We start from the raw sequence: 15,765 nt of genomic DNA on the forward strand, positions 1-15,765 counted from the left end.
GCTGGACACAAGAGGGTGCTGGCTTGGCCCGCAGAGAACTGAAGCACCTTAATGTCATTACCAGAGAGGAGTCTGGGCCCCACACTCGCAATGGGTTCTTGAAAAAGGGAGCGGGTGGATTAAGCTAATAATTGGCATATTACTCAGGTGCAATCTCAATTGGAAACTGGCGCAAGTTGGTCTGGGTCTGGATGGATATTAGTCCTACCTAAACAGGGGAGCTGGATAAGCCTGGGCAGGGCATAGAAGGGTTTGACTAGAGCCTTCGTCTCCCGTGAAACTGCTGCTGGTCAGAGTATTGGGAAACTTGGGCGAAACTCTGCCAACTGGTTCTGTGAATGAAGCGAAATAGTTCAAAGTTAATATCCTTACATAGTACAATGCCAATAGGTAAAGATATGGAAGGACTGTGAAGTGACTTACCTTGAGCGCAGTTCAAAGGAGAATAAGAAGTGAAAGTTGCCAACGATTGGGACTTGAATTATTTCTAAGACCTGGCGTTTCAGTTAACTCGGATATCTTAAGAACGGACCACACCTACTCTATTTGGCTTTGTTTCAAGCTCTCAGCATTGTCGAGTACCCTATCCCAACATTCAGGCAGTTTTCAATTTAGACTTAGGCTACAGCAACAATTCTTTTCGGAAATATCATTTTAAATATTTACATTCTTAATAATTCAATATTAATTATTTGTATTGTACATATGGCATTTGTAACTTTAAGGTACGCAAAGAAAGAGATTTTAAGCAAAAAATCTTTTTGATTGCATTCTAGAAAAGTCAAGAATTGTTGCGTGTTTGTTGTTCAAGTTAAATTTGTTTGGAAACTGCAATCAATATTTTGCTTCAAATTGCATTACGTTATTTGACTGCAAAATCCAAACAATTTGACATTAAATTTATGTGTTCAAAAATATTCGAAATATAATAAGTTTTCAATTTTTTGTTTTTATCTTAAGCAAATATAATATTGATATTAAAGGCAAAACCTTTAAATGCTAATATTTAAATTTTTCAAATATTTGGTGAACACATGAGAATAAAAACGAATCAATATATATTTTAATACTTGATTTGTATCTATTCTCTTTGAGCTGTACATGAGAAAACTTCAAAAGATACAAATTGTATTGTTTTAACACTAATGTTGTATTTCTCTAATGGCTCGAAGTTTACAAATTAATTTAAACCTTTTATCTTTTGAATTTTACTCTACAGCAAAAAAAACTTCAGTTATCGATGATGTTGCAAGAATTTTGTATGAATGGAATTTGTTGCGTAAATATTATTATTAAGTGCCAAATTGTTTAGAATAACACGATAACTGAAGTTTTTGGCTTTTGGCTAGTAGTAGCATATTGGCCAACCAGGCGGACTTACCTGTGATGACCAATCGTCCTTTTGTGGCACTCAATCGGGTTTCTCCCGTCAGACGATGTTTGGTTCGGCACTGGTAGCTCTTGTATCCGTCCTCGGGTCCAACCTCACGGATGTGCAACTCCCCAGAGGGCAATACCAGATACTTTCCATCTGATATGTTGATATGTGCAGATAGATAATGAAGAATATGTTAGTGATAAATTGTCGGCTAACTTAACTTACTAGCAATACAGTACGGCGAAGAAAATCAATTGACTAGCATGCATTCAATTGAATTAATTCGCTCTACATTTGAAAGCCACATGGATGGTAAACATTTTTTTTTTTAATTTTTTTGTTATTTTTAATTGTGCAAAAAGTGACTGCTGCTAATCGTTGACCATGCAATGTGACTTTGAAATGATTAAAAATAAGTTAATATCTATAGACTAAATGAGAAGCCCCTGTAGTTATTTCGCACATGTTCGATTAAAAATGGAATTTGTTATTAATTTGATTCATTTTTGTTATTTTAGTAAGCAAGTTTAAATACGAAGCTTTTTAGGATCTCCTTTAGTCTTATTTTAGGAACTGTTCTAAAATTTTGAATTCAATCGAACTTGTTTTAACAAAGTTCCATAAACATTTACTATACACCAACAAGAGTTTGTGCCAAGTGTTTGTACTATAAACAAACAGAATCGAACCGGAAAAATTGATTGTAATCTATTTACATTTCGAATAGAGATAGATTTTTACAATTCAAATAGTTTAAGTTGATTCCTTCGATCGCGATTATCCAAATTCCATGGCATTGTGCTTAATTCTAGGCATGCGTGAAACAAAAATGCCAATAATCTTTGATGAAATGCAAGTTACACATTATATATACTCGTATCTTTATGGTATATATATTTACAGCAATGTTGGATTATTCGTTTGAAATTATATGTATCTACAAATTGTTACGTGGTCGATGGGTTATTAGCATTTTTGCATTAATTTACACTACGCTCTTTTATCAACGCTACGTTCAACTACATGAAGGGGTTTCGTCTTCTTTTGGGCAAGTCAGGAGCGACCCATGGATTTTTGGAGGGGAAAACTGAAAGGGGTTGGGATGGGAAAACAAAAATAAAAAGAAAAAACATAACAAGAAAGGCGGACAGAAAGAAAGAAAGAAAGACACAAAGAAGGCCATTCAAAAGCCTAAGCAGCGCTGAACGTGGAGAACTTCTTTTACAGAGCTCTAAAGCAACCACATCGAGACCAGATCGAAGCGAACCGAATTGGATGGGGGGCGCAGGATGTTATGGAGGAGTGGGCAATGCGAGAGCTCTTAGTCTGTAAATTTACCGCTTTCCGCGATATCCTCCTGGGGATAGATAACTCGCTCCTCGTCCTCCACCCACGAATCGACCACTATGAAATCGGCCACAAAACTGGGAATGTGGCACTTTAGGATGGCGCTATTGCCGCGGAGTATGGACTCGTCCATGACATTGACGGTGTAGGATTGTGGCACAACTGCAAAGTGTACGAAGACATTGATTGAGTGAGTGGGACGTGGGGTTAAATCATAAGGATAAAAGAGGCGTCTGAAAGAGGATCCCCATTCATGTAACTGAGCAAACGGCACAACTCTACGAGACTCGGGCTCCTACCAGTTATGTTCTTCGTGAAGACCTCGCCATCGGTATCGATCCAGTCGGTTATGTCTATGTGATCCGCCACAAAGGAGGGCGTCTGGCACTTGAAAATGGCCGCATTGCCCTTGATCACATACTCGTCGTAGACTTGCGACTCGAAAAACTGCTTCACCACTGCAAGACGGGAGGTGAGAAACTAAAATCGGGACTGGGAAGGGTCGTTGGGTTGAAGGTTTCGTACTCTAACTAAGCTAATGCCGAAAGTCGTAGTGATTACCAACGGAGTCGTCCGGGAGGGGACGCAGGATCTCCACGCCCTCCTCGTCGATCCAACCCTCGACATCGATGAAGTCTGCCACAAACGAGGGCACCAAGCACTTTAGGGTGGCGGAGTTGCCACGCAGCACAAACTCATCGATGACCCGTGTCTGGTAGAACTGGTGGACAACTGAAGGAAATCAGAGCGAACTTGGTGAAATAATAACTGAAGTGAACGGGAAAGGGTTTCTGGATAGATGAAGAGCCTAAGAGAGCTACGGCAAAGAAACCTGGCCAAGTACCCGTCTCCGCGGCATTGTTGGGATAGTAGTTGCGACCCTCCGAGTCCAGCCAGAGATCGACGAACACGAAGTCGGCCACGTAGGAGGGAATCTCGCACTTCATCACCACAGAGTTGCCCCTAATGACGTACTCATTGTCCGCCTCCGATTCGTAGCTTTGGATGACCACTACGCCGATAGAAAAACAAAGGAATAACTTAGTGTAAAAGACGGGTTTGGGGGTTGGGAGTCAAGGACGTGGAAGTTGGGACCTAGTGCTGCACTTAACCGAAGAAGTATGTTTTGCTTGAACTGTACCATAGGCGTCGGTGGCATTGTTGCGCCACAACTCCATGCCCTCCTCGTCCACCCAGGCCTCAACCTGCACGAAATCGGCAACGAAGGAAGGGATCTTACACTTGACCACCGCCGCGTTCCCTTTAATTACGTACTCATTCTCGGCCTCGGTTATGTAGAACTGTGAAACGACTTTGAATCGAATAAAATAATAAGTAAATGGAAAAGAGGGGATCACTGGGAATGGAGCTGGTGGAAATTAAGCATAAAACTACTGGATGAACATCTTTGCCTCGCACCGTAATTGTCCGAAAAGGACAAAACATTGCCCTCATCATCGATCCAGGACTCAACTCGAACAAAATCAGCCACGAACGACGGGATGGAACACTTCAGAACGGCAGCATTGCCCCTGATAACATACTCGGTCATAATCTCCGCCTCATAGAACTGATTGACAACTGCAAAGGTGTGCAATAACGAAAAGATATAGAAAAGGTGGAGATAGGATGGGATAGGAATGAAACCCCCACAAAGTGTTTCCGTTGCAATAATTTTTGACTCTGCGGTAATACCATAGTTCTCAGAGGGACGCAGTTCGGTGCCCTCTTCATCTATCCAGGATTCGACACGCACGAAATCGGCCACGAACGACGGAATGGAACATTTCAGAACCGCCGCATTGCCCCTGATTACATACTCCATCAGGATATCGGCGCCGTAAAACTGATTCACAACTGCGATTCAAAATGGGGTAGAGTCGTGAAATGAAACAGAAGCTGAAGCAAATTAAAATGGGGAAGGAATGGGATTGCTGCTTAGGACTAACTTCTTAATAGTTTCAACGGTGCGGGACTGTACCAAAATCCTCTTCCGGAGCGTACTCAGTGCCGTCACTGGCCACCCAGGCTTCGACCCGCAGGAAATCGGCCACAAAACTGGGAATAGTGCACTTCAATACCGCCGTATTGCCACGGATAACGTACTCGGAAACAACCTCAGCCTCGTAATACTGATTCACGACTGTAAAGCAAGAGTTTTTATGAGGAGGAACCAAAATGAAATGAAATTGCTGATGGAAAGAGTGGGGTGGGTGCGGGATGGGCTCTGGATTATCCTACATAACCATTAAGTTTCTCTATGGTGCATGTGTACCCGTTCCCTGTTGATCGCCTAGCGAGCCGTAGAGCTGACCCTCTTCGTCCTGCCAGGATACGACCTGCACAAAGTCCGCAACGAAAGATGGAATCGAGCACTTCAGCACCGCTGCATTGCCCCTTATGACGTACTCGTTGTTGACCTCCGATTCGTAGAACTGCTGCACAACTGGAGGTGAGTTCACATAGCCACTGATTACATAATGATGCGATGGTACGGAGGGAAAGATGGGGGATGGGGCGCCTACAGAACCCAAGTTTAAGTCCAAGCCTTGCGTGCGGCGGGCGTGTGAAAATGTGAAGCTAGCTAATTGAAACGAGAGTGTCTTCTAACAGCGCAGACAATATCGCGGAGTGCACTTAATGGGACCTTAAGCGCAATCAGCTCGCGGGCTCCGCGCTTCCCTGAGAAAATCTCCGGGCAAGAGGTTAATAATGGTTTTGATAACATGGCTCATCAACACGCAGTCACCCGAGATAGCGAAGATAAACGCATAAAAGTAAACATAATAGATGCAGGAGGGAAAATGGTTAGGTACTTATCCATAATTCTTAGGTGGCACGCAACTGTACAAACCCTATGTATAGCTAGCCCAAAATGTAATCAAAAAGTTGGCCAACAAACCGTATTCGCTGCCTGGCAGAAAGTCCTCGTTCTGATCGGTGTGCCAGGAGACAACGCTCACAAAATCGGCCACAAAAGAGGGGATTTCGCATTTCAGAACCGCCGCATTGCCGCGTATAACATAGGCCTTATTTACATCGGTGTCGTAGTATTGGGCAACGACTAAAACAGCAATGACAGCAATCAAATAAATGCGTTTACGTAATAAAACCGAAAGGAAATCAAATTCGGGTAGAACTGAAAACGAAACTCTGACGAATTGTGAAAGCTGCGACGAGGGAACGAAGGATTCTTAACTGGTTTCTCCCTAGCCAGTGTTGGTTAATAAGTTATTCTTTGAGTTCGGTGTGTTGTATATTTTACAGGATTTGGTAATTAGTGTTGCAAGTTTTCCCGTTAACTGCCCTTTCACTGTGCACAAGTGTTTCTGTGAGTTTGGCTTTTTTGCAGTGTTGTACAGTAGTGGTTAAGGTAGTGCTATTTTTCTAAAAGCTCACAAACAGAGACAGTTCTTCAAGTCACACACCATATTCAGTGCCTGGATAGAAATTCTCTTGCTCGTCACTATGCCAGGATATAACATTCACGAAATCCGCTACAAACGACGGTATATCGCATTTCAATATGGCGGAATTGCCGCGGATGACAAATGCCTTGTGTATATCTTCTTCGTAGTGTTGGGAAACGACTAAACAGGTAGGAGAAACGATAATAGTGGTGAGATTCAGATTAAAATAAGGAATGAATGAATTATGGAATGCAGGGATTTTCTGTGAAACTAGCAGAATCGCGACCCCAGCATGCTTTTAGTAGAGCAAAACTACACATGTATCTGCATCTGCAGCTCGGATCGCACCGTATTCCGCGCCCGGGAAGTAGTTCTCCTCCTCATCGGTGTGCCAGGACACCACTTCGACGAAATCGGCCACGAACGATGGAATCAGACACTTGATGACCGCCGAGTTGCCTCTTATAACGTGCTCCTTGTTCACATCCGCCTCGTAGTACTGGGCAACAACTGAGAAAAGGCCGATTATTACCTACTGTGTCCAAAACATTCTCACAACCTTGAAAGTGCTTAGGAGCTAAGTTCCTGGAAAAATCTGTCTTTGTATACGACCTTCTGGTCGGAAATTCATTAAACGAAAAACCACGAAACTATCATCGCGCCGCTGCTTGACAGGCAAAAGTTAATTTCAATTAACCAAAATATTCTTTACGCCAGCCCGTGTTCAGGGTGTAGACCATAACTCATTTCGGCCAACTAGCTCCGGGCCGGCCGGGCAGAATGTTTTCCTCGTCTGCGCCTTATTCACACATAAGCATTCTATAAAATGATAAATTCCTCCGGTTAATAGCAAGCGAAAGCAAACGACAATAATGATGTCAGGCTTCCGGAACGGGGGGCGCATAGGTCGAGAGGTGAGCTGAGGTGGTGGCTGGGATAGGTGTGCTGGCTAATTGCCAGGGAACACGTCAGCCGGCGATGAGTAAGCGGGTGGCATGGCTCCGTCATAATTAGCTAAAATGTGTTCAAGTCTGGCCCATTTAGGGATGGCTCCATGGAAGCGGAAGTGACTGATATCCAGGGGAGTTGGGTCTGGTCCATAACTCGATCAGCTGGCAACCCGTCAACCCCACGGTGTGCGCTAAATAGACTGACAGTTTCATCATCTTCTTCATCATCGTCGTCGTCGCAGCTGCCACATCTTCCAGAGGAGGTGTTAAAGGTTGCTGAACAGACATGCACGGGCATGACAGGTACAGTTGCCGACAAAACATTGCAACAGGAAGTAAAGCAGCGAAAACGAACCGATTAAACTGAAATGCTAACTTGCATTAAACTCCCCTAAACGTTGCAGAGTTCGACTAAGAAATGTGTGAAAATGAAAGCGTGCGGAAAACTTTGGCAATTCGCAGAGCGTTCGATGGAAATCCCGTGAAAACTCGGTTTTAATTGCCGCAGCCGGTGCAACAATAAGTCAAACACAAGGGGTTAAAGACTGCAGAGAGCGACTTGGCACGCAAAGGCAAGCGGCAACTTTTAGCTATCAAAGTGCCAAGTAGTGGAGATACGAAACCAACGCAGATGGGTCTTCATTTGGGTGAACCTGTAAAAAGAAAGGTAAACTCAGGGCAGTGCAAAGTCACCTGTTGGTTTCCTAATTCAAATGTAATTTTCTGATTACAACATTTCACTTTCTACCGACTTTAAATACTTAGTTATTTTAACTCGCAGCATTTGCATGCTCTTGTATTCTCGTATTGTTGATAGCAGATTTGTATAAAACATCTGTTAAGCCTATACTCTATATTTAATTGCTTTATTTTTTAATATTTTTTATATTAATATTTAATATTTTTTGAAACTTTTAATATATAAAGCTCATGTCTACCGTTCTTCAAGAATGACTTCCTTTGGCAATCACTTTTTTTTTATCAAAATCTGTGATAACATCGACATATTGTGCTTATAAATGGTATATGTCCCGACCAACATTCACTTTGCACTGCCCCTGGTTTACCTCTGAACCCTGACAACTTACCGGCTCGCACATGGACGTCGCGGGAGATGATGGATCCGAACTGGTTGCGGGCCAGGCAGGCGTACACCTGGGCATGGACCTCTTGGCGGTAGTCCTCGGCGCGGAATGGGGGGAAGACCAGCTTGCCGTCGGATGAGATCTGACGCAATCCGGGCACATCACCCACGGCGGTACCGTCGCTCCTGATCCAAATAATCTCGGGCATGGGGTTGCCGCTGGCCTTGCACTCGATCTCTGCGCCCGTGGAGTTGGAGAAGTCAATGCGGTTGGTGGGTTCCTTGAGAAAGACGGGTCCTTTTTGGTCGGCATCTGGGGGATTGGCAGCCAGGGTCTGACTACCACAAGCTAAAATGGAACAAACAGCAAAGCGACCAATAAGTAAATATATGTATGTGCTATTTTGTAAAATGTGTAGATTTGAACTAGTAAAGTAGATTAATGCTAGTGTTCTTTGTCAGTACGTGGATTGTGGTCCGCAGTGATATCTCTAAATCTATTTGTATTTCTACATATATTTCTAATTTGATGTAGTTGCCAGCCATCCCTGAATTTGATCAACAAACACTGGCCTATGCTCTATGGTCAGAACTTCCGCAGTGGAAGTGCATTCTCATATTCATGTCAACAGACTGACTATTGTTCCATCCATGGCTGTTTGACAATTGAGGGCCATGGATCAGTGACTCCTCGGCGCTGCACGGCCAACAAAAGCTGTGTTCCATTCCATAGCTTCTCTGCCAAACCAGCCACAGTTCCACCTCCAGTTCCACTCATCGCCCCTGAGGACAAACAAAAGACCAGCAGGCTGAAAATCGTTCGTTGACACTTTGCAGACTCCACCCACTCCCCCACTGGGTTTCATTTGTTGATGCCGTCACTTTGCATTGGCAAACGATTCCAGACCTCGTGTATGCATCGTCATGGCGCTCGGAATTTCCCCCATCCTCCATTTCCTATTACCACAAGGTGTTGACAAATTTCTGTGCGGTGACACGCCCACCCAACGCCCCTTCCCCCATAAATATTGTTCGGATGCAATTCTCGGTGCGTATGGATGCAATTTGCCTACGGCAAAAACTATTGTAGGCTTGGTTAGCTTCTCTGCAAGTAATTTGTGTGCTTCATTCAACTTAAGAACCCATATATCAACTGAAGAATATATGTTTAGCATGCAGAAAAACATTCCCTATATCTAGAGATATGTCAATTAGCTCCAATTATTTACCTCTATTTATATTATAAGGCTTAAAGGCATGGAATAAGAATAGTTCAGTTTTAAGTAAACTGAAACCAATAAAAATCGTATGAAATTGAAACATAATATTATTTATGAATTGTTAATTGAATAATGTGATTGCAATGAACAACTGAAAATTTGAATAGATTACTATCGCAGTTTCTAAGTGTTGTAAACGAAATAACTAAATCAATTAATATCATTTAAGATTTCAGTTAAGTGGAAAATAAGGAAGGCACGCCGGAAACGTTGCTTTCATATTTAATAATTTCCTGCCGAACAATAACAAATTTGTATACAGTGCAAGTCTGTTAGTAAGTGTCATTTGAATGCATTTGTTAAAAATAAATTAAAAGACAGAAACATCTTGAGAAGATATACTCTTATCCCAAAAGTAATAACTTGAACAGTACCTGAATTTAACTAAACTAAAAGTAGTGATTAAATGGTAACAAATCCAACAAGCTGAACCATAATTGCAGAACAGACTGTATCGGCAAACACTCAAAATTATATAAATATTTATATATATTTTTTTTCCAGCATATGGTGGCCATTCCGAATACAGATCGTAAAATCTTGGATGGATCGTGCGAATAAACATCAAAAACAGTGGGTAGTGTGGGAAAAGGAAATAAGAAACACACATAGCGAATTAAATTTTGCAACTGTTGAGCGGAACTGAAATCATTTAAAAAGGAGATACTTAAACTCCGGAAACTGCATCCTTCATGTCTCTTATCCAATATTCCACTTTTTGGATTTGATTTTATATACTATCCTCATTTAAGTTACACCTGCTCCCCGTTTTAGATTTGTTTTGAACTGCAGAAAAAGCAGCAGGTGTGTTTTATTTTACCTTTTCGCTTCCAAATCCAAAGCTCTGCGAACAAAAACACGCAGAACGAAACCGGTTAGCAAGCCGGCTTTAAAGAGCAAAAAAAAAAAGTAAAGTAAAAAAGTAAAATAAGGCAAATCATAAGCAAAAGCATTTGGTGGCAAAAGCAGAACTGCGATGTCAACGGCGGCAAAACTCAAGCTAATCAAGCACTTGAATTTCTGTGTGCTGAATTCGTTAAGTTTTTCGCCTCGCAATTTTCCACTCAAGTTGGCAATTTGCAAAATGCGATGATAATTCTGCCGCGAAGATGAAGATGATGATGGTGGATCTATGGTCACTTTATCAAGTTTAAGAGGGCGAGTGACTCAGCGTGAGGTGCTCCAATTTATATCGTATTTAATTGGCTAGCCGAAAAGCGGGCCAAACTAGTGAGCAAATCAACTGGTAAAACTAATAATGAACTTCAGGTAGAGGAGTGCCTCACATATATAGAAATAAAGATAAAAACGCATTTCGAGAGGTGCAAACAATTACTAAGCTGCGTATATTTCACACGCATTAACAAAATACGTATTATTATCAATATGTATTTCTTCGACATCTAAGGACTACTGCCCACCTAATTAACTTATTTCGTGGCACATACAAACCCATAACACCCCTTAAGCTAGGAAATTGGACGCTAATAATATCCGGCTAAACAAAAACAAAGGGCCTAAAAGTTCAATAGGCACACACGCATGCCCCGCCCATCGAAATGCGTTCACATCACGCACTCTTGTCATCGAGGTCAGGAATGGAACTGAAAGGAACTGCCCAGGATGGATGGATGCGTCCCACCCCAATCGAATGTATACTATACCCCTTCCAAAAACCCAATGAATCTCGAATCTTTTTCACCGCGATTCCGACCGGTAAAAGACAGAAACATCTGCTCGGGAGCTCAGAAACCAGTTCGACAGCTGTTCGGCGGAGGAGTACTGCGGGATTGGGAGAACAGGTATCGCTATCGGTGTCTCAATGCCAGCGTTACCCACTCATTCATGCGAATAGCACGGCATTTACCCCACACACACACTGCTCACGATCAGTCACAGTATACAAAACATTACCCACTACTGGTGTGGATATATTAATGAAAATACAAATTCAGTTATACAGGGGAAAAATCGATTAAAATTTAGGTCTACTAAACATACCAGTATTACTTAATGTTATAAGAAGCAACCGCGTTTAGTCTCGTTTCAAATGTAACTAATTTTACAGTGCACAGAAACCAATTAATTGTGTAATGCGTGACACACTTAAGTGCAGACGCACTGCCCACGCGATTCTAACAGGTATCTTTCTGGCTGAATAGACGCCTCCAACTGCCGGCAAGTGCAAGTCACCCGTGGAAAGGTCCGAGACCGCAAGCTGCCCGCAACTCACCCGTCCACCTCGTCGGCACTCAAAAGATGACAGGGAGTCACGGTGACGAAACGCCGCACTCGACAGAAGCTGACAACGGGAACACCGGAGGCTAGGGAGCAGCGAAACCGCAGCCAGGTGCGAAAACCGGAAGCGGAGGAAAACGCCGTTAAGTCGACAGGAGGCAGAAGTGGGACGAAATGGAGCGGGCCGCGCGGAGTATGGACACACTTCAGGGCCAGACGGAGGGCCGGGAGTGATGATGATGCGGCTGATTCCAGTGGCACTAGATGCCAGGCCACAGTGGGTTAATGTTGTCGTTATGACAACAAAACATTTTATTCTAATACGTTAAGCAAATTGATTTAGGATAAATTAATTCTTTAAGTCAATGCTTTAATTAATTTGAGCAACTTAAAACAGCGCAGAGAATGTCAGCCCGCGTAGTGACTAACTTACTTACTTACTAACTTACTACTAACCTACTACTTTTTACTTCTTCACACTTTGTCGCAATACGTAATATCGTCTTAAATTCGGTTTCCGCTTATATAGCAACAATCTCAGCTCAAATACCACTGTCTTCTGAGCGGGAGAGTCTGTCATCAGGGGCTGCACAATGGAGCCGAGAAAGAGAGTAGCAGAGAAGGGAGAACTTGGGGGTGGATTTGTTGTCTAATTGAAAGCATTGCAAAACATTTACGAAAAGAAGAGAAAAGTAAAGCAGAGCGCACACGTGCATCATTTGCAGTAAGTATAGGAATTTATCTCAAAGATACAGAAGTGTCATCAAGAATAATAGCCGTACAATGCGAATGATGAAATATGCAATGGTTTTATACAGGTGTAAAACTAAAAGTTCAGATCTAAATAATCTACGACTATTGAGATCCATTTTAGAAAAGTCTTATAACTACGTTTCCTATCTTTAAAGACCACTGTATGCAAGCTTCCTATGGTCAGATAAAGACAACTTGAACGACAGAAGCGTTCAAAAAATATACCATATACACATTATGTACCCCTGACAAAGGGAAGACCAACTGCAGACGTGTTTTGCATATAAATTCGAGTTGAGTCGTCATCGTCTCGGGTGCATTAATTAAGACTTCGAGCTACACAGTAAAAGACTGTTGAAAAGTACATATATACATGCATGTATCTACAATTTAAGTTTAAACACTTTTTGTCGCATGCAGATTATGGAGATGGAATGATACAAATGGGTTGAGACTCGGCAGCCCCCAAAAAAAAAAAACGTGACTCAGCAGACATGGGGAAGGTGTATGGGGCCTCCAATCAAATCCCGCCTTCGAAATGCCTGGACGTGCGCGATCACATCCATAGATGATGTGTGCCGATAAGTGTCAGCTCGCTGAGGCTGTTGGACTGGAACTGGGATCGGTGGATGGGTGGGGCCATGAACATATTTTACAAATTATTATGACGACTTGATTTCGTTCCATTTTGGGGGGCGCCAAAACGATGGTAATCCTCTACCCCTCGTCGCTCGCACTCAAGAATTTGATTTTTGAGATATCTTCGGTTCGTATCTTTCCGCATAAGAGATTTCTTTTCATTTAACGCCACACAATTTATGGTGTCTTATGTGCCGAAACTAAATTCTTAGCCACAGTGCGACTTGAGGAACTCGAAACAATATACGAGTTTGTGTTAAATTTAGTGTATTCCCACAACATACAGTTTATTTTGAAGTGATCCGAAGAGTCGAAATAAAGAAGAAATTTACGAATATTTGTGGCAACAGAATATTATATTTATGCCCTTGGGTTGGATAGTGCAAAATGGCAACCACATGTGCAGAACCCTTCCTTCCACCCACGACGCCCTTCTTGACCGACTAACTCGTCGCCAGGGGGCGCTGCAGGTGAAGTGCGGCAACGGCGCGTCGCTCGAATTCAGCTTGTCAGGCAGGGAGACGTAAATAAGTATAATAATTTTCCAGAGGGTAGGACACTGTTTGTCATGGAGGAGGTGAAATGCGTGCCGCCAACGTGGCCCTTCGTCATTACAGCTGTTCGAGGAGAATCTGGGGGTGGGTGGCACTTTTCTCTCTTGCCGGGCAAATGAAAAGCGTGTGCCGCTAGCATTGGGAGCAAATCTTCGCTGGCAAACTAAACAAACATTTCTCATTTTCCACAACTTTTTCTCACCACCGCGAATTAGGGGTGTCAGCGACAGAGGAAGAGAGCCAGCAGACAGCAGACCCTTGGGTTTTCCACCAACCGACGGGGTTGAAAAGGAAAACTTTATGGCCGAAGTTTTAAAAGTCTCGCTAAGAGCGGCATTTACGCTATACCCACGTAAAATTGTATCTTAAAATAAATTCTGGCGGGCCCCACAAATTCTTTCGCTGGCTGCAGCTCATAAAATATTTTGAGTTAACTTAATACTTTTTACACATGCACATGAATCCGAAAGTTTCTCAACTTCTGGGGGAGCACTCAATGAGCTCGAATATATGACAAATGCTTTTAATGGGACAACAAAGTCTTTGATGCCCCGAGATGTCGCGACTTCTCGCTGGATTTGTTAAGCGTTTTCGAAAAGTGAGCCCGCCTAGATTCTTCTGAAATGCATTTAGCTCGGCATTGCTGGCAACATTCAGCATCGTTATCAGGCAATTATTTACGCAATTATCGAACACTGGCTCGCAGTTTCTGATCCGCCATTATACAATCCCCATTATTGCCCATTCGGGTTGACAAACGGCTTTGAACTATTGCGAATGGGTAAAAAATAGGCTGCAACGGCTCATAAAGCCGCAAGCCGCATGGTGACGTCACAAGAAAATAGAATGCTTTCCCCTTTCTCCTGCCACAAGTCGCATTCCACGGCGATGCAAGTAATAATAAGTCAGTCGGGCGAGAGGCCATTAAGTATTGAACCGTCTGCAGTTGCTGCTCTTCCTCTGGCAAGGAAAAGTTGGATGCACTCAGAAAAAAGAATGATCCTGATCTTGAAGCATGGGATATCGAAAGATATCGATGGTTAACAACCTGGAGCTCTAAGTGTGTGGAATTGCTTCAACAAACCACGCGTGTGATGTGCCTCAATCGTCGAGGTATCATAACACATACTGCGAAGAGGGCGCAGAAAGTGTCAGGAGGGGCACATCAATCATCTGTAATTACGGAATGCATTTCCCATCTTGGACAGCCCCACTCCATCCCCACATTTCGGCTCCTTTCTTCCATTCTTCACCATTTGTCTTTGTGTAGGAACGGAAATAGTTTCTCCTAGAACAGGGCCTGGTTCAGTGATCTCCCGGATGATCTCTGTCATATTTACGAGTGCTTTGAGTGGCATGCAGTGCTTCTAATTGGTTACGAAATCTCTTAGGCAGAGATCTCGACGATTGCAGTTGTGACCCAGTTGATAAGTGGCTTCCCTTATCAGCAGTAAGTAAGCCCATGGGAATATGCTCTTATATGATATTATAACTTGTACAAGTTAGAGAAATAGCTGCGAGAAATAGATATACAAAAGCTCTATAGATATACCTCAATAGGGAACGAGAAGCATGGGTATGCTCTAATTAGAGCTAGCAATCAGATAAGTTTTTATCACACTTTTTTTTTTTTTTTTTTAATAGAAAATGACAAAAAGCATGCTTTGGAAGCATAGCAAGCCCATTCCATAATGCCATATGTGCCATTTGATTCGCACATACATGTGCACACAAATTGACTGCTTCCTGCTTATTTCCTTTGTGTTACATGCTCACTTTTTGCTTTTCGGCTGCAGTGTTTTGAACCCACTGTGGCCACTTGTGAACTTTAAGCTCCATTACAGTGTCCGTCGTCGTGTGCGAGCTGAATTTCAATTGAATTCAATGAAATTGCGAATTAAATGCAGCGGAGACAGGAACAACAACATAAACATCACATTCCTACTTTCCCATAACGTAGGCCGCACAATAAATCCACTTTATTGTTTAAGTCTGGCCTTAAATGTTAATGCAACATGCAACATTCGCCACAATAGCGAAACATATAATAATAACAAAAGTAAAAACTGGCGCAAAATGTTTTTAATCAATTTCAATTGAATGATGACCCGCACAATCAACGTAAGACGCTC

At 42.6% G+C, this 15,765-nt stretch overlaps 1 protein-coding gene across 18 annotated transcripts in view; it reads right to left on the minus strand.

Annotated features, from left to right (window-relative positions):
• The window catches only part of LOC6607979 (Down syndrome cell adhesion molecule-like protein Dscam2), a 62,226-nt gene that overhangs the window by 40,367 nt on the left and 6,094 nt on the right, over positions 1-15,765 (minus strand). For 11 of the 18 annotated variants that reach the window (XM_032716980.1, XM_032716993.1, XM_032716978.1 and 8 more), the window contains exons 3-5: positions 8,174-8,518; positions 2,717-2,887; positions 1,382-1,531 (exon numbers count right to left, since the gene is read on the minus strand). In XM_032716980.1, the coding sequence (XP_032572871.1) occupies positions 1,382-1,531; positions 2,717-2,887; positions 8,174-8,518 (666 nt within the window). Of the gene's footprint in view, positions 1-1,381; positions 1,532-2,716; positions 2,888-3,024; positions 3,184-5,000; positions 5,172-5,627; positions 5,790-6,153; positions 6,316-8,173; positions 8,519-15,765 lie in introns of all 18 variants that reach the window. The other 7 variants (XM_032716989.1, XM_032716988.1, XM_032716996.1 and 4 more) reach the window with 4 other exon arrangements.

Source organism: Drosophila sechellia, chromosome 2R (assembly GCF_004382195.2).
Source record: "Drosophila sechellia strain sech25 chromosome 2R, ASM438219v1, whole genome shotgun sequence".
Taxonomy (NCBI): domain Eukaryota; kingdom Metazoa; phylum Arthropoda; class Insecta; order Diptera; family Drosophilidae; genus Drosophila; species Drosophila sechellia.